At 43.1% G+C, this 26,497-nt stretch overlaps 1 protein-coding gene across 1 annotated transcript; it reads left to right on the top strand.

Moving 5' to 3' along the window:
- On the top strand, window positions 1–26,497 carry onecut3a (one cut homeobox 3a). Its single transcript, XM_061780574.1, has 2 exons — window positions 1–1,303; window positions 23,395–26,497. The coding sequence occupies exons 1-2, from the start codon at window positions 232–234 to the stop codon at window positions 23,685–23,687; spliced, it is 1,365 nt and encodes a 454-aa protein (XP_061636558.1). The 5' UTR covers window positions 1–231; the 3' UTR covers window positions 23,688–26,497.

The raw sequence follows: 26,497 nt of genomic DNA, 5'->3' as shown, positions 1-26,497 counted from the left end.
GGCGGCGCCACTAGGAGAGAGAGGACCATGCTGGATTGACTGCAGACAAGCAACCACAATCAATGGCTCGGCTTTGAAATCGTTCACAATTTATCGGCAAGGAAAGAAGACGAGAGAGGAGAGGAGTGAGACGAGAGAGCGCGCGCGCGTGTGTGGGTGTGTGCGTGCGTGCGTGCGTCCGAGCGGGGTGGAATTAAAGATCCCCCCCCCTCTTTATTTCCTCCCCCAAACATGGAGCTTACAATGGAGAGCATTGGCAACCTGCACGGCGTGGCTCACTCGCACCAAAGCGGGGAGCTCATGAACGCCCCCCACCACGCGCGGCAGCCGTCGGCGGCGTCGCACCGGAACTTGGTGTCGTCCCACGGCCGCTCGGCCATGGTGTCCAGCATGGCCTCCATCCTGGAGGGCGCGGGCGACTACCGCGCCGACCACGCGCTCTCCGGGCCCTTGCACCCGGCCATGAGCATGTCGTGCGACTCGGGGGGCATGAGCCTGAGCAGCACCTACACCACCCTGACGCCGCTGCAGCACCTGCCGCCCATTTCCACCGTGTCGGAGAAGTTCCACCACCCGCATCCGCACCCGCACCCGCACGCGCACCCGCACCACCACCACCCGGCGCACCAGCGGCTGGCGGCGGGCAACGTCAGCGGCAGCTTCACGCTCATGCGGGACGACCGCAGCCTCGCCTCCATGAGCAACCTGTACGGCCACTACCCCAAGGACATGTCCGGTATGGGCCAGTCGCTTTCTCCGCTCTCCAACGGTTTGGGGCCTTTGCACAGCTCCCAGCAGTCCCTGGGCGCCTACGGTCCCGGAGCGCACCTCTCCAACGACAAGATGCTCTCCGCGGGGGGGTTCGACTCCCACGCCGCCATGCTGTCCCGGGGCGAGGAGCACCTGGCGCGGGGACTCGGCGGCCACAGCGCCGGCCTCATGACGTCCCTCAACGGCATCCACCACCACAGCCACCCGCACTCTCAGGCCAACGGCTCCATGCTGTCAGAGCGGGACCGGCAGACGGTGGTGGGGGGCGCGCAGGGCGGAGGCTCCGGCCAGGTGGAGGAGATCAACACCAAGGAGGTGGCGCAGCGAATCACGGCCGAGCTCAAGCGCTACAGCATCCCGCAGGCCATCTTCGCCCAGAGGATCTTGTGCCGCTCGCAGGGGACCCTGTCCGACCTGCTGCGGAACCCTAAACCGTGGAGTAAACTCAAGTCGGGCCGGGAGACCTTCAGGAGGATGTGGAAGTGGCTCCAGGAGCCCGAATTCCAGCGGATGTCGGCGCTCAGGCTTGCAGGTGAGTGACGAGCAAGGCGCAACACCGGCGGCTCCCCAAGTGGATCAATTTCAAGTCAATGTGGCGAGACTGTCGATGGCAGCGCAAACAGACATTACGACGAGTTATTAGTCGACGCTATCGAGTAAAACTCGGTCGGGGAGTTCAATGGTGGCCCCGTGTTAGATTGATTCCGGAAACAGACTGTGCTGGGTGTCACAAGCAGGTGATTTTACGCACAAAGCGCACCTATTTCATCCTGTAGATTTCCCACATGCACAATTCATATTCAATAGTAAACACTCAACAATATCCCGATGAAACCTTGTGACTAAATTAGACTGCGAACAAACTTGGTGCTGCACTTTGCACTCGTTCTTTCCCAGCCATCAATTAAATGCATCTTTGCAAACAAGGATGGCCTGGAAGAAAGAGATGAGGGTGGGCTGCGAGGGTGTGCATGACCTCCCGTGGATCAATACTTGAGGTCCAGGCGTCCCCTTTCATACCGAGTGGCGCTCTGATAAATGATCGATTTGGATCAAGGCAGACAAAAAAACAGATGCGCACATTCTCTCCAGAAAACAACGAGGCGTTTTGCAGGAAATCACGTCGAACCCTCCTCATGCGTTGTTTTTGTTCACAAAACAACGTCTCTATCGTTCTCCCCGATGAAGAGGACTTCAATAATTAAAAAACAAAAAACAAAAAAAAAACACTCGAGCTCGGCTTAAAAGCTCTCATTGACGCCTGTTTATTGTAAAAAGCCGGTTAGAGCTCAATCGACCCCCCCCCCCCCCCCCCCACAACCTTGTTTTTGCGCGTCGTATTTCAAGGCAAAACTTCAATTAAGGCAGGCTATAGTGGCATATTTTATTTCCAGTCGATGTCTTATTGAAAAGCACTTAATTGGCATGTAAATTGTTCCTGGCCGCGTTTTTCTTTTCTTCCGGCCGAGGTTTCTGGTAAATAAAGATTTAAACGCCGTCCCGCAATTGTCTCTTTAAGTGTCACCGCAGTTAAAGCTAATTGGCCTGTGCGGGCTTTTATATCTGCAACACTCTTTTATCCGGATGAAAGCCGCCAATATCCGTCGAGGGCGTGAAGACAAGGTGCTACTTCGGTGTGTTTAAATCTGTTACTTTTAAGGAAAGAAAGAAAGGGGGAAAAATAGCCTAAATATGGTTTGAATGTGATTTTATTTACCAAGATGCATCCTTTTGTCTACACACCAGGATTAATTTAATGCATTGTGAGCAACCTAGAGCCAAAATGGCGCCCATAAGGAAAAAAATGATAAATGGCCTGTATGCAAATGCACGGAAGAATTATTTTACTGATTGCATTTAAAATCACCATTATCCCGGGTGCACGCGTGGGCCGTGTGTGTGTGTGTGTGTGTGTGTGGCCCGCACACAGTGAGAGAGAAAACGAGAGAGGGGAAGGGGGCTGCACTATAAGCTGAAAGTGAGGCTCGCTGGGGCACATCAATCAATAACTTCAAATTACTATTCCAAATTCATCACAGTCGCACAAATCAATGCAAGCTGCCCTGCTTAGCTAATGCGAAAATGCCACTGTCTGTACATGCATGCGCACACACACACACACACACACACACACACAGTGTGTACAGACTTGGCCCATTTTAGGGGGACTTTGCATGCCCTTCACGCCTAATGGGGCAAACACCCAGAGGCACCATTGTAGTCCTCATGCAGACCCCATTCCATTTTAAAAAAAAAAATAAATAGGCCTATTTTGATGTTTAATACATAAATGAATAGCAGTTAGTGTAAACAAGACGCAGCTGGCGCGGAGGAGACGTTAACATACGGCATTAACGCCGAAAACAATTCTTCTTTTGCATCTGTGTTGAATTCCACACTCCATCTCAATGTATTTGGTGGGATCAATACGGGCCTGATCGATAAGGATAGCCAGTGCATCTATCAATTATCCCGCCTCAGCACTCTCTCCCACTGGTCTCTCCCCTGCAGGAGGATGAGGGGGTGGATTGTAGATGTGAGCGGGGGATGAGGAGTAGTAAAAAGCAGCTGCTTTTAAAAAAAAGAAATAAATAAAAAAAGCAATTTCTCTGTCCGTGTTGTCACCATGCTTCATTTCTTTTATGTGTGGCTTGGTTCCAAATGTGCCTTTTAATAGACTGTGGCTCTCCTTTAACATATATTTCTGGAAAATATCACCAGAAGTGTCATATATATTAAAAATGATGTTGGCAGCAAGAAGGATCGCTCCATTTGTTCTTTAAGGGTATTACACTGTATATCAGTGGAAGGGCAATTTTAAAAACAAATACAATCACACGTAACCCACAAATGCTCATAATATTTCATCTGTTCAGTCATTGCATTATTTTTTTGAATACATACAGTATGTTTGGGTACGATAGAAACACTTACCTTGGAGTCTTGTAAAAAAAAACAAAATAAAATAAAATAAAAAATATATATATATAGTCAACTTCCTAAATGGCCCATGGCCTCCATTGATTCTTTAGGGACGTTATACATGGAGAACCTACGGCTGGTGGGCCACACAATTTTAAAAACAAATACAACCACACTTTAAATGGGAGTCAGCGCAAACCTGAAACCATTTAAAGTGCCTCTGATTAACCCCAAAACAAAGTTCAGATGTTCTAGTAGGATTTCCTTTCCTGACGGTTTTGTGCCAACACTGACTGCTATTTGGAAGTGTTCATAATTCCTTCCACCTAGTCTAATACTGATGGTATGGTGGTCTTTGGGTGATGAGCATTGTTGTGTTCATACCTTTGAAATACCTTTCGGAATTATGGTCAAACGTCCAATCCTGCTTCCATTCGACTGTACCAAAATATGCCAAACGTGGGCAAATGTGTCATGGTTTTATTATTATTATTGAGCTTGGTCTCATTTCATCATATCACAAAATCCTGGCATTTGGACAGGGGTGTGTAGACTTTTTATAAGCACTGGGCCAAGGAGTCAAATGGAACCCGCCATGAAATTTTAACTCAAACCCCATTTAACCCACACATTCTGATCATTTGTTCATATTTGCTTTCCATTCATGTAGTGTTGTCTATGAACTAAAATGGCCCCTGATAGGAAAAGGTTACAACCCGTTCTTTCTATTCATTACATGTACAGTAGTATAATTTCCTCTTTCATTTCCCTGTCGCATTATTTTAATTCCTCTACTGCACATGCACACATTCTTGGCAATAAACTGTCTGAAAAAAAAAGAACAGTTGGCTTATTTGCATGTGAATGGCCGATGCACGTTCCAGGGTGGTCAGGTCAAGATCCGCTGGACAAAAAAAAAAAAAAAAAAATGGTTGTGAGGAGAGTCAGTGAGCATTATTTAGGAGAAGAATGGGGGCTCTTTATTCAATGGACCACACGCCGGCACACTTATGCACACACTCTGGCAATTAAAAGTTGGCGGCAAAGTGTAGCGGCTAAGCGATCTATTAAAAGGTTACAGTCGAGTAACTTGATTTCACGACCTATTAGAAAGCATGCAGGAGTTTGAATCGGTGATGCTGTCCATAATGCTGAAGTAGTCCACGACCGCCCCCCCCTCCACGCCCCCTCCTCTGTTTTGTCCTTCAGTTTGAGGACAGTTCAAGGTGATGAACTCTCCCTACCTCAACACATGGTTAATCACATTCTTGTAGGCCCCTAAACACAATTATTTCATCCAACAGCTCCCTGCCATGGATCAATAGCACAATCCACAATGGTGTCGATCACACCGTGGATCCGAGTGGACCCAAACTGATCTGATCACAAAATGAACAATCAGCACTTCTTCATTTGGAGCTATTGCAAAGCAAGGATTCTAATTGGATACAAGGTATTACTATATGATTGATGCAAAACACAACCAAAAAATCTGAATGTAAGCTCTCGAGATGATCGATCGCTCCCCTTTTAATAATTGATGGCGGTGGTGGTGGGGAGGCATGGGAGTAAACAGCGCGACTGCGGTTTGGGAGCCTGGTCCTTCGTTAAGCACTCTCGCAGCGAGCCGGCGTGTGATGTAAGTAGCGAGAGAGACGCCTCGTGTACAACCTTTAAAACCCTCTTGTGGGAGTGCTGGGGCACTCGTTTTACCGCAGGTCAAACCCCGAGAGGCTCTTTCGCTCCGAGATGAAACGACATGTGACGACCTAACTGATGGAAGGCGCGGGTGGACGTGGATGCTAAATTGGGGGGGGGGGGAAATCTTTATTTTACAGACTGGTGGAACAATGCGAATTATGCAGGAAACAAGTACACCATTGTTCCTTTGGGAGTGCTGAGGCCATCTACTGTGGGTGAAGGATTGGGTTCCTTTTCAGTACTCAAACTAAACAAAATGATTAAAAAAAGAAAGAAAAATACAAGGGGCACTCAAAGAGTAATGAGCCCAATTTTATTGCAAAAGAAAAGCAATTTATGCATAGAAATCAAGCCCAAAAAGTGGGGATTTCATCTCGCTTTTTCTCAACACCGACTGTTTAACTTGTTCATCAACAGAGAAGTGCTGACCCCTAACTCCTTCTTTTAAAGGTCCAAAAAGGTGATAATCTTATGGTGTCAGAACAGGTGAGTATTAAGAGATGGGTTATGGTTGCCATGGGAACTGATGACTTCACAAGCTCTTCTGCTTGTCACGAAGGTCAACTCAAAATAGGCTCTTGCTCTTCGCCTTTGATCCTGGACACCCACTTTTCGACTGTGTTATTGCTTTCTGAAAATGTTTAGTGGTGGCTCCCTTTCCAAAGCAAGAAATTCAATCACAACGCTCTGCTCCTGAGGGACATCCAACAGTGATGTAAGTTCCAAAATGGCTAACAAAAAGAAGACAGGATTAAACAAAACGTTGTTTTTAAATAAACCGTTTTCCAAGTATTTAAACTACAAACTGTGAAAATTTCTAAAAAAAGGAACAAAAAAATCAGTTATTGGTAGGTTCAATTAAATTGGGCTCATTACCTTTTGATTGCCCCTCGTACATGAATGGAAAGCCCCTTTTCTGAGAAATTATTCACGTGCCGGGCGACCAATACAAAAGCGTAACAGCATTTTATTCCTCATTTCCCATTAAAAACGTATCCAGGAACCATTTTGGGCTCCAACATTGTTTGGAAAAAAGCTTTTCCGCATAAAGACCACCTTGGAGTCTCAAAATTAGCCTTTCAGTGTCAAAATCAGGTTTGACGTCACTCGACAGAACTTATGGTAGGGAACCAAAACAGGTTTCCAAATGGCAACATTTTTTTGGGTCACTAATCATCTGGATAAAATACTGTGCGCTATTTTATTGAAGTAGCAACAATTTTGTTTTTGCAATAAATGAATGTTTAATATGTCCTTAATCACACCATATGATTTATAATGCAATGGTGTCATGAGATACGAGTTAAATTCATCCCATGACCACGCTCGTAACTCAGAATATGAATTTAGCCTAACTGGTCAAATTACCACTAAAAAAAAAAAAAATTCCGGGATTGTGGACATGTAAGAAAATAAATGAATGCCTCATTACAATGCAGGGAAACCATGTGATTTCTCCCAGTCAAACGATGAGGAAAGGTGACATTAGGGAAAGTGATGAGACAATTGCACCCTCAATTCATCGGCATTAGCAACCTCGTAGTCCACGAGTGGAGTTTTAAACCTTTCTGACCTGACTGGACCACCGTACTTCAAGCTCATGCTGGTCAAAACCAGTACTAGTTGGCATGTGAAATGAACTAAATGGTGTTTGTTCGCGACTATATGGTCATGATGTCGGACAGGGACTCTTCAATGAATAGCGGAGGAGGGCCTGTTTGTAACTTAAATTATGAGTTCTTTAAATTATGTCCAATATTTATTCTACTTTGACAATTTACCCTGTCCTGCCCGGCGCTCTCCCCAGTGGAATTTAATATCATGAAAGACACTCCTATTATTAGGGACTGACATAATGATCAATTAATGGATTAAAAATTCTGTCGATTGTGTGGAATTGATTGTTGATTAATGGTTTCTTGAACCAATTGAGGCAAAATGGAGTGCACGACATGGCCGCAACAAACAACTCTTCATGGGTTTTTTTTGTTTTGGTTTTGTTTTTAATTGTGGGAAAAAATATACATATCTAGGAGATTCATGAAAAGTTCAAAACAAAAGGTTGAAAAGTTCTAACTATAAAATATATATGTTTTCTAAGTAAATCGTGTAAAGGACAGGCATAATTACGATTAATCGATCATTGAGAATTCTGTCGATTGTGTCATTGATGCAACCAGCAAACGTACTCTTGATTCAGGTTTACTGACTAAAGAGGCTTTAAGATGTTTATTGCACCCCGTCCCCCCGCCCCACTTTTTAGGGTGTTCCGCCGCCCCTGCGCACAAGGCAACGCAGACTTGTGCACGCGTGGGCTTCCTCTGCGCGGATGTGAGCACGCTTCTGCTTCTGAGTGGCTCTTGCGGCCACACATTGTTAGATAGAAGGCCGATGTGGCCAGCCCTGAATATGTATCGATTTCCAATTCCCGACCTCCGCTTTCCATCCCTGAAGCCGTGCCACGCAACAATCCCCCCCCCACCACCACCAATATCACGCAGACACAATATCTGCATTAATTGCGGCGCCCGTTCATAACCCGCCAGTGTCAGGACGTGACACTAAACAAAATTACAGCCTTCTTCTTTTTTTTTTCTTCTTTCCCCACAACCTCCCCTTCTTCTTCCAAAGTTCACAAGCATTTAACTTCGTCTTCGTTATGCATCCCACGCTCCTCATATGGGGTCGTGCGTATTATTCAAAACTAATAGAAAGTCAAATTGGTGTGCAGCCGAGTCGCATGCACTCTTCTCCCACATGCTCGCCCCAATTCACACCGGCGCCGCCGCCGCGCATGCACGTGCAATTACAAATGCAACGGAGGCGGTCTGGACTCTGTACAGTCTCCCCATACCGTCTCTTTTATTTCACATGATCAATTCCTACGCCCCCACCGCCCTCCCCCCCCCCCCCTCCCTCGCCGGAGCGGATCGATAGGAGAGAATGACCTTTAAATCAAATTGCTGCAAGAGTCGACTGAATGCACGCGGATAGCATCAAAAGGGTTAATGCTTGCGCGCGCGCGCGCGCGCACTGATTTCCAGTCAAATATAACACAAAGCAGACGAGATAACCATAATTCAATCTGGTTATTCGTCCTTGTGGCGTATGTGTGGTGTGTGTAAAAAAAAAAAAAAAAAAAAAGAAAAAAAATCATGACTTTTGACCCCAGCCCACAATCAGCACCAGTCCAAAGAACATGCATACGTGCAGGAAAGGTATAAGTGGGGGGGTTGTGCAATTAAACTGCGCAATGGAGGTGCTGTTTATGCAAGTCTGCGAGAGCGCCGAATCCTTCGCCTGTGTGTGAACTAATGAGAATCGTGTCAAAATATGACATTTGTACGACTGAACTTCTAGTTATGCTGTTCCAAACGAAAGAAGAAAAAAAAACAGCGAGAAAGTAAAACGTGTCATATATAGGAAACTTCCAAAACGGGACTGTACATATGGATATAGAATTTATTTATGATTGTGGTTTTAATGTAGGTGAATGCCTGTAAATAATGCAAGCAAAATATTAGAAACAGCTCTCAGCAATGCAGTTAAACAGATCAAGCATTACTATTATTATCCATAAAGGATTTTTTTTTCTTTCTTGTATCTAGCTATTGCATTTTGGATGCTGTACCTTAAATTGTGGCGTGTGTGTGTGTGTGTGTGTGTGTTGTCTGCTTATCTGGCACACTGACAAGCCATCGGTTATTAAAGGGCCGATAATGGCTTGCTTAATAGAACAAGAGGATCCAATCCAATTGAGCAGTGGCAGCTTTCTAAAGGCAATTTAATCTGGTATTAACTGTGGAAATCTCCATAGAAGATTTCACGTGTGTGTGTGTGTGTGTGTGTTGTTATTCATTCACTCTAAAATGTCAAAACACCAGTCATTCTAAAATTCAAATAAAAAATGAACAATCAAATTATCTAAATTAATAATTGATATTTCCCACGGATATATTAAAATTTTTTTGGGGGGAAGGTCATCTTATTTGAAATTAAATTGAAATTGTGAAATTCAATTCAGAATTTGCACTTGATTACTATGTAGATGCATTTACACGCTTTCTCTTCACAAATAATAATAATATATAAAAAGAAAAACCGTGCATGTGCACACACAAGCAACAAAAGGAGTAAAACGAGTGTGAAATCAATTGATAAATGAATCGATGTCTCCGCCAATACACTCGGAATTACATGTTATTAAAATATAATAAGCAACCAGTGTTTTTTAAAAGAAATTTCTGGTTTAGTTTATAATAATCGATTTATTTATTTGAGTCATTCGCTGCATGCATACGAACTCGTTTTGGAGACGGATCAAAATATATGAATCCCATAAAATCCCCTATTATTATTGTTGCCTATATGTGTTTTTTTAAAATGTATTATTATTTTTTTTTAATGAGACGTATTTCGGTTTGTAAGACACAATCTTAAAGAGCAAATTTGTGTGCGTGTTTCGCTGCATGATAGTTAAAATATAAAATTTAATCACGTGAATGCAATTGAGTCTTGGACTCCAATGTGTACATTTTTAAGAGTTTTTTGTGTGTGTGTGTGTAGTACTATCCAATGTAACAATCGGAACATAATTTACTTTAAAACTAACATGGCACAATGCATACATCTAAATCTATTTGTCCAGCAATTAATTTAAAAGTTCATTATTTTATGGAAAAACTTTGAACCGCAGTTTCCATCATCAAGTTGACATTGTATCATCATTTTGTTCATAATGAGAATTAACGTGAAAGCGCGCTTCAACTACTCTGTTTATGACGCGAGGCCATATTTGAAGAAATGAAGAGGACGAAATCAATGTTTAATCTCACATAAAACGAGAGCTGGAAACGAATGCGATTAAACCGGCGGTAATAATCATAATCATCACGCTTCTTAAAAATGAGTCTCCCTCAAAACGCTCCAGGGCATTTAATTATGAGAGTGCCGATTGCACCGCTCATTAGTGCATGCACCACAGGGCTGCTAATACAGTAGAAAGAACATATCGGCACTGATAGGAAAATGTCCCCCCCCCCCCTCCCCCCCTCCCTCCCCTCCCCTCCCCACATACACCTGAGACCTTATTTCTAACATTGGGAGTGTTGGACGAGTAATGCCTTGCAGGAGAGCCAAGCAACAAATTGTGTCCCGTTATCAGTGCATTAACGCCAATTCTCACTCATTACACGCCGCCGCTATTGAGCTGTGCAGATTTTTCTTGGCCCGGCTTTTTGGCCTGCAGCCTGTCTGACACACGGACACGCACACGCGCGCACACACATATACGCACGCCCACACGCTACTTGGACAAACAAAGTGGGTCCAAGCACTGAGGTGATAACGCAAAAAAACTTGCAGCATGCATTTCAAATGAAATTAAAATACAATTCATGCATGGGGATTTTAAATGGAATATTTTCCCCAGGTATTAATGCAGCAAAAACGATGCAGCGGACCCCCCCCCGTATATAGTGAAAATCCGAAAATAATTGATATTACAATTGCTATGAGAAAAGAAATCTGAAAAAAACGTGAAAAAGCAGGGTGATCTGGTTTAAAAAAAAACCAACTCAATATAAGCGAGGCATTAGGTAACAAAATGTATGAATAAGCAGCGGTTCCTCCCAAAATCCGTAAAATGCCAATCCGCAAATGTTGAGATACGAGTTTAATTCGTCCCGCGAACGTGCTTGTATCGCCAATCATCTCGCTCTGAAATGAATGGAAATGCAATTAATCCGTTCAAGCCCTGCACACCGGACAATAAAATTCGATTTTTAATGGGTTTTTTTCATATAAGAAAAATTCCACTCAACAGTATTGTATGAAACACACAGTAATAACATTTACTCCCCAGATAACCTGCAAACGGAAAATGCAAAGCCAAAGCCTAACCCAAAAACGCTCATTAGCGGTTTATTGCCGCTTATTCTAGATTTGTTTGGAGTTTAAATTAAATTTTAAAAAATTCAACACAATTATAATAGCGTCATTATCTGCAGATGTTCGTGAATAGCAGAAGTCCCGTGTGTAGATCAAGAGTGTCAAACACTTTTTTTTGTCTCGGGCCGCATTGTGGTTATGATTGCCCTCAGATGGCCGTTAGAACAGTGAAACCGTATAAATGTTTAATCATCACCAAAACATATTATTACCATTACACAACAAATTGAGGGATAACTAGTTTTGAAATCAGAAGACAAGTTTAATAGTTTGTTCAATTATTGTTTAAGTTACTGAAGAAGAAGGGTTTGGTAACAGCAAAATGCAGTATCTCAACATTATTGTTTATTATTATGACAATTTGGAATTTGAGTACAGATTTTAGCAAAAATCACGGAAGCATGACTTGCTTTCGCGGGCCACATAAAATGATGTGGCGGGCCGCATCTGGCCCCCGGGCCTGGAGTTTGACACCTGTGGTGTAGATTATGCCCTCGATTCTCAAAAGTGTTGTAATGGGAACCGTTAGTGGTACGGGGGCTCCCTCTAGCGGTGCACTAAAGAATCACCGCCAAAGCACAGTTAAGTCGGTCATTTTTAAGTTAACTCAACCGTAAACTACGTCACGTGTGTGTGCACAATGCATTTTGAAAAGTAGTTGACGTTTATTCTGTATGTTGTAAGATGTTGGTATATTGCCCGAGTAAGTGTTCGGAAAAAAATAAAATAAAAATTGGATGGATGAGTGAACTAGTCAACTATATAAAAATTAGGGAGTATAATAGAATGCCTGCATTCCTAATCATTCCCTACTTCCTAACCACAATATATTGATTTTTAGTGGACATTTTAGTAAACTATAGAATACAAATCCTTACACATTAATGTATTGTTTTAAGATGTGTGTATTTTTTCTAAATTAATACAAACAAAGCACTTAATGTCCATTCTGGTTGCTCTATTCATCTATTTATTACTGTATTTATAAAAACCTTTTTGCATCACAGCTCACGAATTTGTCTCGTATTGGCGCAATGCATCATGGGAATGTTGCTTTTTCTGAGTGACCATCGGTTTCTCACTCCTTTTTTCGTGGGAAAAATTGAGGGCACACATTCGAAAGCACTACAAAATGACAAACTCACTATTTAGGGCTATATATATATATATATATATATATATATATATATATATATATAGGCAACGAGAGGTTTACTGCAAATATTTTGTCCCAGATGTCGATGTACGCATGTCCTTTATGGCTTGTTGGCAGCTTTGTTTCCGTTTGGAATTTGAGTAAGCACTATCCCAACGATTTTCAGTGGTATGCAAAAAGAAATCACTTCCCAAATTCAGCTCAGTTGTATTTCGCTTCTAAATGCAATAGTGTTTACTCTTTCAAAAGTGTTTGTCTTTTTATTTAACTTTTATGTGCAATACATTTTAATTGAATCATTATTGAAGTTGTTTTCCCTATATTTAAGTGCAGTTTTAATGTTCAATGTCTTGTTTTTTTTTAAAGAACATTAGGCCTTCTATATTCATGATGGTGGCACTTGGAGATCTTGTTCTAGGTGGTAGTTGGTGTAAAAAGTTTGACAATCTAAATATTTTTTTCCAAGATTACACCGATGCACACATGCGCAGTATGGTTTGTTGGCAGATTAAATTCCATGAGATTTTTAATTCCCCCCCCCCCCTTTCACCATTTGCTGCCCTCTCTACCCTACAATAAATCTCCACCCACTCCTCCTCCGGGCCATAATTAATTGGACGAAGTGAATTTCACACACGAATTATTCACGAATCCATCGATCGATTATTGAACAGCCATGTGCCTTTCTCTTAACCTCGCTCGGTTTGTCGCTGGGAAGAGGAATATTAATGCCGTCGTTGCTGTGAGTGGGGGATAATAGAGCTAAATTATAACTAAGATTACCAGGAGTATCGTTTGAAGGATATTCCTGCTTGACGCTTATTTCCCCACCCATGTCGTCTTACAATGCAACCCTATGGGGGGCACAAGCCAGTGCAAACTGTAGGCCGGTTCCGAGCCCGGATAAATGCAGAGGGTTGCGTCAGGAAGGGCATCAGGCTTAAAACTTTGCCAAACAAATACGAGTGTTCATCCAAAGAATTCCATACCAGATCGGTCGTGGGCCGGGTTAACAACGTCCGCCACCGGCGCCGTCAACCCGCAGGGCGCCGGTGGGAATTCAGCTACTATGGGTCGAAGTCGAAGAAGAAGAAGGGTCAGAGTTGAAAATATTTTACCATGGTGTAGCTGGGAAGAGAAATGGAGTCGGGGTTATTTTAAAAGAAGAGTTGGCTAAGAATGTCTTGGAGGTGAAAAGAGTATCAGATCGAGTGATGAGGCTGAAACTTGGAATTGAGGGTGTTATGTATAATGTGATTAGTGGCTATGCCCCACAAGTAGGATGTGACATAGAGGTGAAAGAGAAAATCTGGAAGGAGCTAGACGAAGTAGTTCTGAGCATCCCAGACAGAGAGCGAGTCTTGATTGGTGCAGATTGTAATGGACATGTTGGTGAAGGAAATAGGGGTGATGAAGAAGTGATGGGTAAGTACGGCATCCAGGAAAGGAACTTGGAGGGACAGATGGTAGTGAACACATTTTCCAGAAGAGGCAGGAACATAGGGTGACCTACAAGAGCGGAGGTAGAAGCACGCACGTGGATTACATTTTATGCAGACGATGTAATCTGAAGGAGGTCACCGACTGTAAGGAAGTGGTAGGGGAGAGTGTGGCTAGACAGCATAGGATGGTGGTGTGTAAGATGACTTTGGTGGTGGGGAGGAAGATTAGGAAGACAAAGGCAGAGCAGAGAAGCATGTGGTGGAAGCTGAGACAGGACGAGTGTTGTGTAGCTTTTCGGGAAGAGGTGAGACAGGCTCTCGGTGGACAGGAGGAGCTTCCAGAAGACTGGACCACTGCAGCCAAGGTGATCAGAAAAGCAGGGAGGAGAGTACTTGGTGTATCTTCTGGCAGGAAAAGAGAGGAGGAGACTTGGTGGTGGAACCTCACAGTACAGGAAATCATACAAGAAAAAGGTTAGCTAAGAAGAAGTGGGACACTGAGAGGACCGAGGAGAGGCGAAAAGAACACATTGAGATGCGACATAGAGCAAAGGTACAGGTGGCAAAGGCCAAAAAAGAGGCATATGATGACATGTATGCCAGGTTGGACACTAAAGAAGGAGAAAATGATCTCTGCAGGTTGGCCAGACAGAGGGATAGAGATGGGAAGGATGTGCAGCAGGTTGGGGTGATTAAGGATACAGATGGAAATATGTTGACTGGTGCCAGCAGTGTGCTAGATAGATGGAAAGAATACTTCGAGGAGTTGATGAATGAGGAAAATGAGAGAGAAGTGAGAGTAGAAGAGGCAAGTGTAGTGGACCAGGAAGTGGCAATGATTAGTAAGGGGGAAGTTAGAAAGGATTAAAGAGGATGGAAAATGGAAAGGCAGTTGGTCCTGATGACATTCCTGTGGAGGTATGGAAGCATCTAGGAGAGGTGGCTGGGGAGTTTTTTACCAGCTTGTTCAATAGAATTCTCTAGCGCGTGAGAAGATGCCGGAGGAATGGAGGAAAAATGTGCTGGTGCCCATTTTTAAGAACAAAGGTGATGTGCAGAGCTGTGGAAACTATAGAGGAATAAAGTTGATGGGCCACACAATGAAGTTATGGGAAGGAGTAGTGGAGGCTGGACTCAGGACAGAAGTGAGTATTTACGAGCAACAGTATGGTTTCATGCCTAGAAAGAGTACCACAGAGGCATTATTTGCCTTGAGGATGTTGATGGAAAAGTACAGAGAAGGTCAGAAGGAGCTACAATGTCTCTTTGTAGATCTAGAGAAAGCCTAAGACAGAGTACCCAGATAGGAACTGTGGTACTGCATGCGGAAGTCTGGAGTGGCAGAGAAGTATGTTAGAATAATACAGGACATGTACGGGGGCAGCAGAACAGCAGTGAGGTGTGCTGTAGGTGTAACAGACGAATTTAAGGTGGAGGTGGGACTGCATCAGGGATCAGCCCTGAGCCCCTTCCTGTTTGCAGTGGTGATGTATGAGGTTAGACTGGAATCCCCGTGGACCATGATGTTTGCAGATGTCATTGTGATCTGCAGTGAAAGCAGGGAGCAGGTGGAGGAACAGTTAGAAAGATGGAGGCATGCACTGGAAAGCAGAGGAATGAAGATTAGCCGAAGTAAGACAGAATATATGTGCATGGATGAGAGGAGGGTGGGGGAAGAGTGAGGCTACAGGGAGAAGCGATAGCAAGGGTGGAGGACTTTAAATATTTGCGGTCAACCGTCCAGAGCAATGGTGAGTGTGGTCAGGAAGTGAAGAAACGGGTCCAAGCAGGTTGGAACGGGTGGAGGAAGGTGTCAGGTGTGTTATGTGACAGAAGAGTCTCTGCTAGGATGAAGGGCAAAGTGGTGAGGCCAGCCATGATGTACGGATTAGAGACAGTGGCACTGAAGAGACAACAGGAAGCAGAGCTGGAGGTGGCGGAAATGAAGATGTTGAGGAGAGTGACCAGGTTGGATCAAATTAGAAATGAGCTCATCAGAGGCACAGCCAAGGTTCGATGTTTTGGAGACAAAGTTAGAGAGAGCAGACTTCGATGGTTTGGACACGTCCAGAGGAGAAATAGTGAGTACATTGGTAGAAGGATGATGATGATGATGGAGATGCCAGGCAAGAGAGCTAGAGGAAGACCAAAGAGAAGGTTGATGGATGTCGTGATGGCAGTTGGTGTGCGAGAGGAGGATGCAGGAGATAGGCTCACATGGAAAAGGATGACGCGCTGTGGCGACCCCTAAAGGGACACGCCGAAAGGAAAAGAAGAAGAGTATGTCGTGTTATAAAATAAATGTATTCTGCAAAAACATGTCGCCCGAGGGATAAGCCCCCGTCTCTGACAAGTCCCGCCGGGGCCGAGGGAGCAGCGGGGAGCATTGCAACGCTGCAAATGCGCGCTCTTGTCCCGGCTGCTTCTTTGTGCACGTCGGCCCCCTCCGCTCGGTGGTGCCCACTGGAGCTCTAAAAGCCGCAATGATCGATTTCCCCCTCCCGCTTTTCTACGCCGAGCTTGGTTCAGTAATCAGGGCCCCCTTCCTCACCGGATCGATCGGTATTGATTCGTAAATCCAGCCCCTGTAGCAAAGGCAGCGCATCGTGGCGCCCCCCTGTTGCAAAAGCGGGGCCGTGGCGAGAGCGACACCGGGTGGCTGCAAGGGCGAACGGCAAGCCGTTGAGGACGACGCACCGACGTGGATACGTTTTCGGAAGTGCTGCTGTACGCACAACGTGTAATATATACGCATTTCGCCAATAAACATGCATATAATGCAAAGAAAAACAAAAAAAAACACATATACACAAATGTAATTCTTATTGAAAAATATAAAAAATACAACAATACATTAACATCAAGGATTGAGTGTTTACAAATGTTGCTATATATAATGTATAAAAACATCACTAAATGTCATGTTATTCAACGATACAATTTTAAAAAATACATTGTAATTCATGTCAAGGATTGAGATTTTAAATACAGATTTGATCGTATAGAAAAACATTACTAAATGTATTATATGTATAAATGATTTATTTTCTACATAAGAAATAATGAGGCGGCACGGTGGCCGACTGGTTAGAGCGTTAGCCTCACAGTTCTGAGGTGCGGGGTTCAATCCCCGTCCCCGCCTGTGTGGAGTTTGCATGTTCTCCCCGTGCCTGCGTGGGTTTTCTCCGGGCACTCCGGTTTCCTCCCACATCCCAAAAACATGCATTAATTGGAGACTCTAAATTGCCCGTAGGCATGACTGTGAGTGCGAATGGTTGTTAGTTTCTATGTGCCCTGCGATTGGGTGGCAACCAGTTCAGGGTGTACCCCGCCTCCTGCCCGATGACAGCTGGGATAGGCTCCAGCACGCCCGCGACCCTAGTGAGGAGAAGCGGCTCAGAAAATGGATGGATGGATAAGAAATAATGAATACATTATATTTATATAGAGTGTATCTATTTATTAATAATTGTACTGTATATTTAAAATGATTTCTTTTGATGTTTACATCTTGTATACACTACCATTCAAGTGTTTGCAGTCAGTCAGTCAGTCTTTTTTTCGGTTTGTGTTTTTTTTTTGTTTGAAGAAAAGCACAAGTGTATATTCATATCGCTACTGTATACGGTACCGTTCAAAAGTTTGGGATCACTGAGCAATGTCCATTTTTTGGAAGGAAATCATACATTTCTTTCCCCAAAGAAGATAACATTTCGTTATTCAGAAATGCAGTGTAGATTTAGATGCAGTGTTATTTTAAGAAATCAAACGTAATATATGTTTTATGTATTTCTCAAGTACATCTAAATCCTAGCCAATTAGAATGTTGCATTTTATCATCATTTGATCAAAAGTACATGTCTCGTTAGATGTAAATGTTTTTTTTCCCTCTCTCTCTAAGGGCCTGTTTCGGCTTTAAGTCTACCAAGGCCCATAGATCCTTAACTCATAAAAAAAATATAAATGCAATGATCAAACAAATTTATCATATACAGTATGAGCATGTGCGGGTTCCATTCTTTTTATAACAGTTTATGTCAGTTTGTATTTGTCTTTAGAATTGTACGCTGGGCAGGATCAAATATAAAGCCCACGAGCCATATGTTACCCAGCCCCGATTTGGATTTTGGCAAAAACAAAATTGTTTGGTGTTCTTTTAATAGATTCTGAAATACTATTTGACTGGATTGAGCCAATGTGTTCTTGTATGCAAATATTGCACGTATTAGATTTTACGTACTGTATGTGTGCGCGTGTTTGCACGTATACGTCGTAAGGTTGGTTAGACAAACTGGAAGGAGGTCTTCAGGTCAACTAGAAACAGCGTCGTCTAAATAGAGAGAAGTTGACAACTGTGCGAATAAATATTGAAAAGGATGTAAATCTACTTGTATATTGATAATATTGGCATTGGGTTAATGTTATTGAGAGCAGGCGGGGTGCAAAAACGCCCCTACTTACTATAATACACATTCGCGCAATTCACACAGCTAGAGAATATATTTTTTAGAATTAGAAATTTTGACCGTTTAAAAGTGCGTCTATTTGCCTTTTTTCATGTTCACTGAAATGGAGGTTTGGTTCTGTGTGGGCGTCATTGAGAGTGTAGCGGTCCAATTCACCTGACTGAGTTTCCACTCAGTTACTCTGTGAATGTTAGTGTCTTGTTTACAAATTTGGTGAAGCAGCATGTGGCTCTTTAGCCAAGGTTCTCTTTGAACCGTGAACAATTGTGTGTTTATGATCATGAAGCATCTCTGTGTTTAGTAGAAGTGGGACCATGTTAGTCAGAAGACATTGTATACTGCATTCCATGGATTTGCTCGCTACAATTTCTGTTTCTTGCAAGACATACACTCGAAAAGAAGCTGAACAGTATTAACAGTTTACTGTATTATACCATAAAAAATAATTATACATGACACACATACTTGTGATTATTTTTTGTATCTTTTTAAGAATTCTACCCATAAAAGGTTTCACAAGTTTGAATAAAAAAGGCAGTTTCTTTTTCCCCTTCAGTTATATAGACACCGTGATGTATCATAGGCGTTTATTTTTCTTCCAGGATATTGCGCAATCACTGTATCATGATACCATCACTTGCGTGGCTTTCCCGATGATGGATTCGCACCTCTAGTCCAAAGTTGTTGATAGAAGACTTAAAAATGAACTCACCAATCCATCCATCGTAATGAGGAGCCTTGTCGTTACTTCCAAAGTTGTTTGAAGTGCTGCAGGAATGCAATAATGATGTCGCAGTGAGGATTTCTCATTATGGACAATGATTGTTTGGATGTACAGTAATATTCAACACAAATGGGGCAGTTTAGAGGTATTAAAAAAATAAAATAAAATAAAAAAAGTTAGTGGTTCTGGGCCAAAATTCATGACTCACTTGATCGTACATAGATTTAGTAACAAAAATAAAGAGTGTAAGACCATATCAAGTAATAAAGTCAAACAAAAATCAATAAGCACACAGATGAACACATTGAATTATTGCACCCATTACACTGCAAACTTCAGTAATGCCTGTTTGGGCAAACACACATTGAACAGGTTTCTGCAACTTGAGCAAAGCCTAATAAGCTCTAAAATAATGAAAAAAGCATATTCTGAAATATGACTAAACGGGGAGTCACGATTCTGACCCAACTTGTATAGACTGTACATGTTTTCAGGTTCTAACAATTATGGGCCGATGAAACCCAAGTTGAACTGTTTGGCTGCAATTCCAAAATGTATGTTTGATGCAAAACATATTATTCATGGCCAAAACAACACCATACCTACAGTGAAGCATGCTGATGACACTTTCGGTCTGTTTTTATTCAGCTGGAACTGGGGCCTTCGTCAAGGTGGAGGGAATTACGAAAATTTTGAAAGAGCAGTTACTTTTAGCACAAAACCTTCAGGCTTCTGTTAGAACGATTAAAGTGTCAGGAAAAGCCTACTAAATCAACTGAACTTAATTTGGGGTTAATCACAGGCACTGTAGATGGTGACAGGTGTATGATTTCCCCCCCCCCCCCATCTAAAATGAGTTTGAATGTGATTGGTTAATTTTGAACTCAGCCACATCCCAATTATAAGAGGGTGTGCACACTTATGCAACCACTTATATCGTTACATCCCCGCTTGAAAAACAAATGTATATAAAAACGACTTGTACAAGTTAGACATTACATTAATGGTGGAAAAAGTTAAAAATGATTTATCTTAGTCTCATTTTTTATATGACAAAACCTGGCATTTGAACGGGGGTGTGTAGACTTTTTATAGCCACTGTAGCTCAATGAGTAGGTAAGAAATTTACAAAGAGCTCTCAGTGGAAGATAGGATACTCCTTTGTTGATCCCAGAGGGGAAATTAAAGTGTTACAGTAGTACAGGCAGCACACAGGAGATTGTTCAAAAACACAGCAAAACATATACAATGTTTTTTTTGGGGGGTTTGTTTTTAATGTGAGATGCAGTGCAATCATACACCACCACAAAGTACAAAAGTGTTCACTGAAGGTTCAGGGGGTACCTAATGAAGTGGCCCGCGAGTGTGTGTACAGTGTATATAAATACATAGCTGCGGTGTCGATGTGAAACGTGAATATGATGGATGGGACTATGTGCAGGTTAGACGTTTGTAGTAAACAGATTGGACTGCAATGGCTGATCAATGGGCTCTGTTCCACTGTAATTAGACACACAGCGCCCCTGCTTGACTCCAGCCACTTCAGCACAATCACAACCCCCCCGTAACACACACACACACACACACACACACACGCACACACATGTATACACACTTTAGCTTCTGTACAAGTTGAACAAATTTCGTCTTTACATGCACCCGGATGCAGCGCGAGGTTGATCGAAGGCGATGTGCACGCAGACAATGGCGGCAGCAGCAGGTGGAGACCACACGTGGATGACATCTTTTTTTTTTTTCCTTTTCTTTCTTTCCTTCACTCCAATTTTCCTTTTCCGTTTTAAACTGGGACAGCGGGGAAGCCGAGCTCAGAAGCTTCGATCCCTCGGTCGGTGGGGGAGCGATGGTGGCTGCGGAGGCGGTGGCGCCTTAACATTCCCGCTCACCACTTGTACACCTGTCTGCCCCTTCCTACCCACAATGCACCACTCTATTAACTATTAATCCCTGCCTTCTCTGCTTTCAGCCCTGGCTCCTGAGTGTCAAATGTGTGTTTTGAAATGCGCTCCGTGTATGGGAAGAGGAGCCAGACTCAAATGTTTGTGTTTAGGGGGTGGGGTGGAAGGTTGGGTTATAAATATGCTCTTAGAGCTCAGTAGAGTGGGCTCCAGTGGGCTGCGTTTGAAGTAGCAGACTGTAGACCTGCTTGGGGTGGGTAGCGGGGGATAGTCTGACCTCAGTCCCAGCAGAGAGCCCGCCCCCCCCCACCCCGCTCTTCCCCAGTTCCTACAGCAAAGTCGGTCAATATCTTGCTTTTCTCCTCTATTGGCCAGCCCCTCTTCATCCTTCTTTCCCTCCTCCCTCCCTTCTCTACTTGGCTGGAAAACACAAAACCTCCTCCATCCACTTTCTCCACAATCTTTTCTTAGCCCTTATTTTGAAGCACAAAATGCTTACTTTTGTGCAACGCTCGCTCGGGTCCCCCGTCGTGACTCAAACTGCATTAATATTGAATCAAACAGTAGCAGCGGGAGCACCCCCACTACAACCCCTACCCCCTCTCTTCCACCCCCCCCTCACCGCAGGCTGGCTCCCTGTCTGCACTCGGCAGGATGGAAGGAATATTCCCACTGGGCAGGGCGCATGGATTTGCTTTAAATCAACTTTTATACAGCGATAAGAGTGGAGCTGGAGAAGCTCTTCTCCACAGTGTATGGACTACTTTACGAGCGCCGTTACTTTAAGACCACTTGCCAACAAGGAGTAGAAGTTTGGGATGCAATTTTATTTTAGCGGTTTGGTTCAGTACAAATTTTTGAGGGCTTTTCATAACAAAAGGGTTGCAAAATACAGTCAGACGTTTACATACACTCAGAGGAATGAACGTTGTATTCATTTGTGGTTTTAATGGTTTATTGGAACTGTTATTTTTCCAGGGTGGATTGATTGTAACCTACTTTAATGATTATTATTATTATTTTTTTTGTAAGAATTGGGTGCACACTTTGGAATTTATATTATTGTATCTCTAAAATTCACAGGGTCAAAATTAGAAAAACAGGCTCAAAATAATATATGACATATGCTTCCACTAATATTTGGTTAAATACCCCTTATCATGTTTCATTTAGTTATTTTTGTTTTTGCCATGGACATAACTTTTAAGCATTGTCCTGAAATGTTTAATAGGGCAAAGCCATTCCAGAAGGTGTTTTATCCATTCCAAAATAGGTTTTTGTGTGTTTCGGACGACTTTCCTGTTGGAACACTCAATTGTGCCCAAATTTCAGCCATTGGTGTCAGCGGTTGAGTTGAGCAACATCCAGGCAGAATTCCTATATGCAGCAGTATGCTTCTCAATACAACACTGGCATGGAAACAAGAGTTCAGACCATTTGGAAACAAATTGTTAATTTACTTTTTTTTAAAAACAAAAAAATATTTCCCACCACTAGTAAAAAATAATATATTCCCGCCAATTTATTTTATTTTTTTTTCTGGAAAGAAATGCCATTTGTTTTCACGAAAAAACAAAACAAAACAGTTTCTGGAATTTTTTGTAACTTTTTCTGAAAAAAAAACAACAACAACTTTGGACAAAGGGCCAAACAAGAGGTGAATTTTAACAAGCAAAGCTTGTCATGTTGTAGTAAACCTCCATATGCCGAGAAGACCTCCAAATGCAGAAAGTCCTACATTGTTGTCCGATTTTAATCCTTTCACACTGCTGTCCGGGCAAAATGATGCATTGGAAGTGTAACAGGAGTTTGCCTGCCTTTCAGTTGTTACGCAAAGGGGTTCTACATAGAACCAACCATTATCCGATTATCCGGTGATTCTATATTGCACCAAATGAGAATGATTCTTGGACAGAAATCTAAATATAAACCAATTACTCATTCCTAGGCTCGCTTTGGGACAATTTAAAGCTCTGATTTGACTGGACTGTCTGAGGTAAATCTGTGTGCAGTCACTTTAATCGTGTGCAGCAATTCTAGCTAACAAGGATAGATAAAGATTTAAATGCATGAAGTGGTGCTCAATCCTTGGAAAACCGTGTCCTCTGTACCAGGTACTTCTGAGTTAGTTTGAGAACCCTTGCCTTACACACAGGAAAGCAAGCCAGAGAGAAAACCATTTCAAATAACCAGTGTGAAAGGTACTTATGTTTCAGTATACAGCGGGGCGACTTGTTCCGACCTTTGCGGCAACCCACTTTTGCATACTTACCTTGCTTTGTGTTCTTTCCCCTCTCTGCCTCCCACTTTCATCCCCATCCCTCCCACTGCTGCCATCCACGCCAAGCCTGCAAGCGCAAAGAACAGGAGCAACACAAGGACCGCAACACCGCGCCCAAGAAGCAGCGCCTGGTCTTCACCGACCTGCAGCGGCGCACGCTCATCGCCATCTTCAAGGAGAACAAGCGGCCATCCAAGGAAATGCAGATCACCATCTCCCAGCAGCTCGGCCTGGAGCTCAGCACCGTCAGCAACTTCTTCATGAATGCGCGGCGCCGCTGCGTGGACCGCTGGCACGACGACCACGGCACCAGCCCCGGGCAGCCGGGCACCTCCGCCACCACCTTCTCCAAGGCCTGAGAGGTGGAGGAGGAAGAGTTAGGAGGAAGAGGGCAATCCAGACCTGGGCGAGCAGGCGTAGGCCTCGGTCTATGACAACCCTTCCTGGCCTGGACCTTCCGATTACGTCCTCTGCCCAAAAAAAAATCCTTTGTGCCATGCAATCATCTTTTTGTCGCTCAAAAATGTCAAGCTCTAAATGGGGAAAAAGGTAAAGTCAGGTCCACTCTGTATTACTCACACAAGGACAATCATTGATTCCGAGTCTTTTTTTTTTTTTGAAAGGAAACCATCCTTAGGGCATCTAAGTAAAGAGATACCAAAGATTTCTTTCTGTTGTTGTTGGACTGAATTGGGCACAAACGACGTAGCCACTCATGCTAACTCCCCCCCCCCCCCTTCCTGATTCAACCCACGTCACCCCTCTACGGAAGTACGGCAATAAATCTGACACCACAGCACATAGCCTTACTGTTCGTCATAGCCCAAAACGACGAAAGGCTTTCTCCCTTGCCTCTACCTCCCCCCACCGCTCATCCCTCGGCTAACGGTATTCCCCGATGGCCGGCCATCTCACAAAGCAGCTCCGCCTGATCACACGGCCAACTAATGAATTGAAAAATGAATCGATGCAGACAGAGCGAGCGGGGCCTCGACCTCTCCCTCAAGGTGAAAATTAAGACGCTCGGCGGCAGGTCTTCCAGGCCCAGGTCTATATTTTTTTGCACAGATGTTGGAGGGCCTGCCATTGTAAAAAGCCTGAGCTCAGAGTTCTCTGACCACAACCAGGGAGAGGACTGGCGACACGTCTGGACAAGCTCTTTGTTCCACCGGGAGTTTTTTTTCCCTCCTGTGATCGATAAGCCGAAAAGCGACAACAACACGCTCGAGCATCCGTCCGGTTTCTATAGGGAGAGTAAAAGGAGCACCCAGTGGAGATGGTGACACAAAAGGCCCCATATAAAAGCAGCACACCTCGCCTGCACGGCTCTAGCAGAGCCACAGTGCGCCCTGCCGGCCAGAGCACAGAGGAGAGAGGCACAAAACATTGATCAATAAGCAGCCATTTTCCTATTGTTGCTCCTCATCCAAAGACGAAAAAGAGGGGGGATGGTCCAAACCCAATTGGAAAACTGCAGGGATCCAGCAAAGACACAGACCAAAAAGTTTGAAAGCTTTACAAACAAAACAAAAAACAAAAAAAAGGAGAGAGAAAGGTACAACAGACAAAACGAGGTGCAGCGGCGGTTTACTATTTATTTTGGGAGGCTTTGTTGTTTCATTCAAAGGAGTATTTGGGCCACACTGAAAGGGAAAAAAAAAATAATGATTGCGCAAACAAAGTCACAATCGAAGAAAGTCAACAAAGGCTAGCAGTAGGAAATTCCAAATAGCTACATCCCAACAGACTGCTCCTTTGAAGTTATTTCACATGCCCTTGGAAAATTACAACTTTGCAAGAATTTTTGACTCGTCTTGTAAAATGACATCTTTTTGTTCTGTAAAATAATTGTTTTCCCTTGAACAATTCAACTTACTAAGATGGATACGATTTTCTTAAAAAAACAAAAACAACAAGACTACTTCAAATATGCTTTAAGTGTTTTGACATTCTAGAAAAAAATGAAAATTTTCTGGAAAATAATTACTCAGAAATACTTCTTAAAAACATATATTTTGTTTCTCAAAAGAAATCAACAACTCTATGGGGGAGTCTGCAATTGTTTTTAAAATCCCCCTTTTGTCAAACTTGTTAAACAGTCACAATTTGACAGTAGTACATGATAAATATGATCAATGAAAGAAAATTTAAACAAAAAATCTTGTGCCTCTAATTTCATATACAAGAAACAACCACGCCTGAGGAAAAACAACAAGTCAGCAACAGAGGGCATGACTAACAAGGTGTCCACCATTTGTCACATGCTAAAAAATAAAAACGATAACATTTAGTGTTACTCCAATACTTCACTCTAATACAAATGAGGTGCTTTTCTGTTTTTGTTAAATTGCAAACTCCCACTTCAATAATCCCAAAACGACTACCTTTTTTCTCCACCAAAAAAACCCTCTCTCATTACTTTTGCCCAAAATTACAACTCATCTAATCACAACTATTCATATGGTATTTCATTCTTTTCAGTGTGGCCCTAATACTCTCCTAGAATTGATAGTTCCATGCCATATTTCTAAACCACACACACACAAAGGGGTTAGCTGTAGCCTACATGCAAGCTGTCAAAAATGCTACAATACATTTTGTGCCAATGCTTTACTGCCTTAATTCCAATCAGACAACACGGTAGTGGGCTTACACACACTGGCGACAGGAGGTACGTGTGCGCCATAGCAGTCAACAATCGGCTTTAATTCTTTTTTTCTTTTCTAATTAGGAATGAAAGACAAACCTCAAAAGACGACACAAGACCCGTATGTGTTGCAAATAGTCCAGAAAGTTGGTCATTGTTTGGTTTTCTACCTCCCCTTCACCCTTTTCCTCTCTATGACAATGCGGGTATTCAATTAGTACCATAGACACAGTTTCTATTTCTTCTTACTATTGTGCTCTGTCGTGCATAAAGTAAGGCACCTTGTTGATAAATCAAAAACCCAAAAAGATAGGACTTTCTAAAAGAGTGACGTGGCTAATGAAGGACATTTGGTTTTGGTTTTATTTTGGCATTCAGCCGGACTCTGAAGAGACGTGCACCACGAGAAAAGGAAACAGGGAGCTGCTGGAAAAGAAAGGACTTTTTCTGGGCAATTTTTGTCAGAACTGTGGTACTTTTTTGAGCCCTTCAATAGAAAGGGACAAAGAAACATGACCTTTG

Source organism: Phyllopteryx taeniolatus, chromosome 7 (assembly GCF_024500385.1).
Source record: "Phyllopteryx taeniolatus isolate TA_2022b chromosome 7, UOR_Ptae_1.2, whole genome shotgun sequence".
NCBI lineage: Eukaryota > Metazoa > Chordata > Actinopteri > Syngnathiformes > Syngnathidae > Phyllopteryx > Phyllopteryx taeniolatus.
This window is presented reverse-complemented; position numbering and strand designations above follow the sequence as displayed.

Excerpts from the sequence above, each read along its gene's own strand:
- onecut3a (XM_061780574.1), top strand. The coding sequence starts at position 232 with ATGGAGCTTACAATGGAGAGCATTGGCAACCTGCACGGCGTGGCTCAC. Across the intron at positions 1,304-23,394 it reads GTCGGCGCTCAGGCTTGCAG|CCTGCAAGCGCAAAGAACAG; the intron begins GTGAGTGACGAG and ends ATCCACGCCAAG.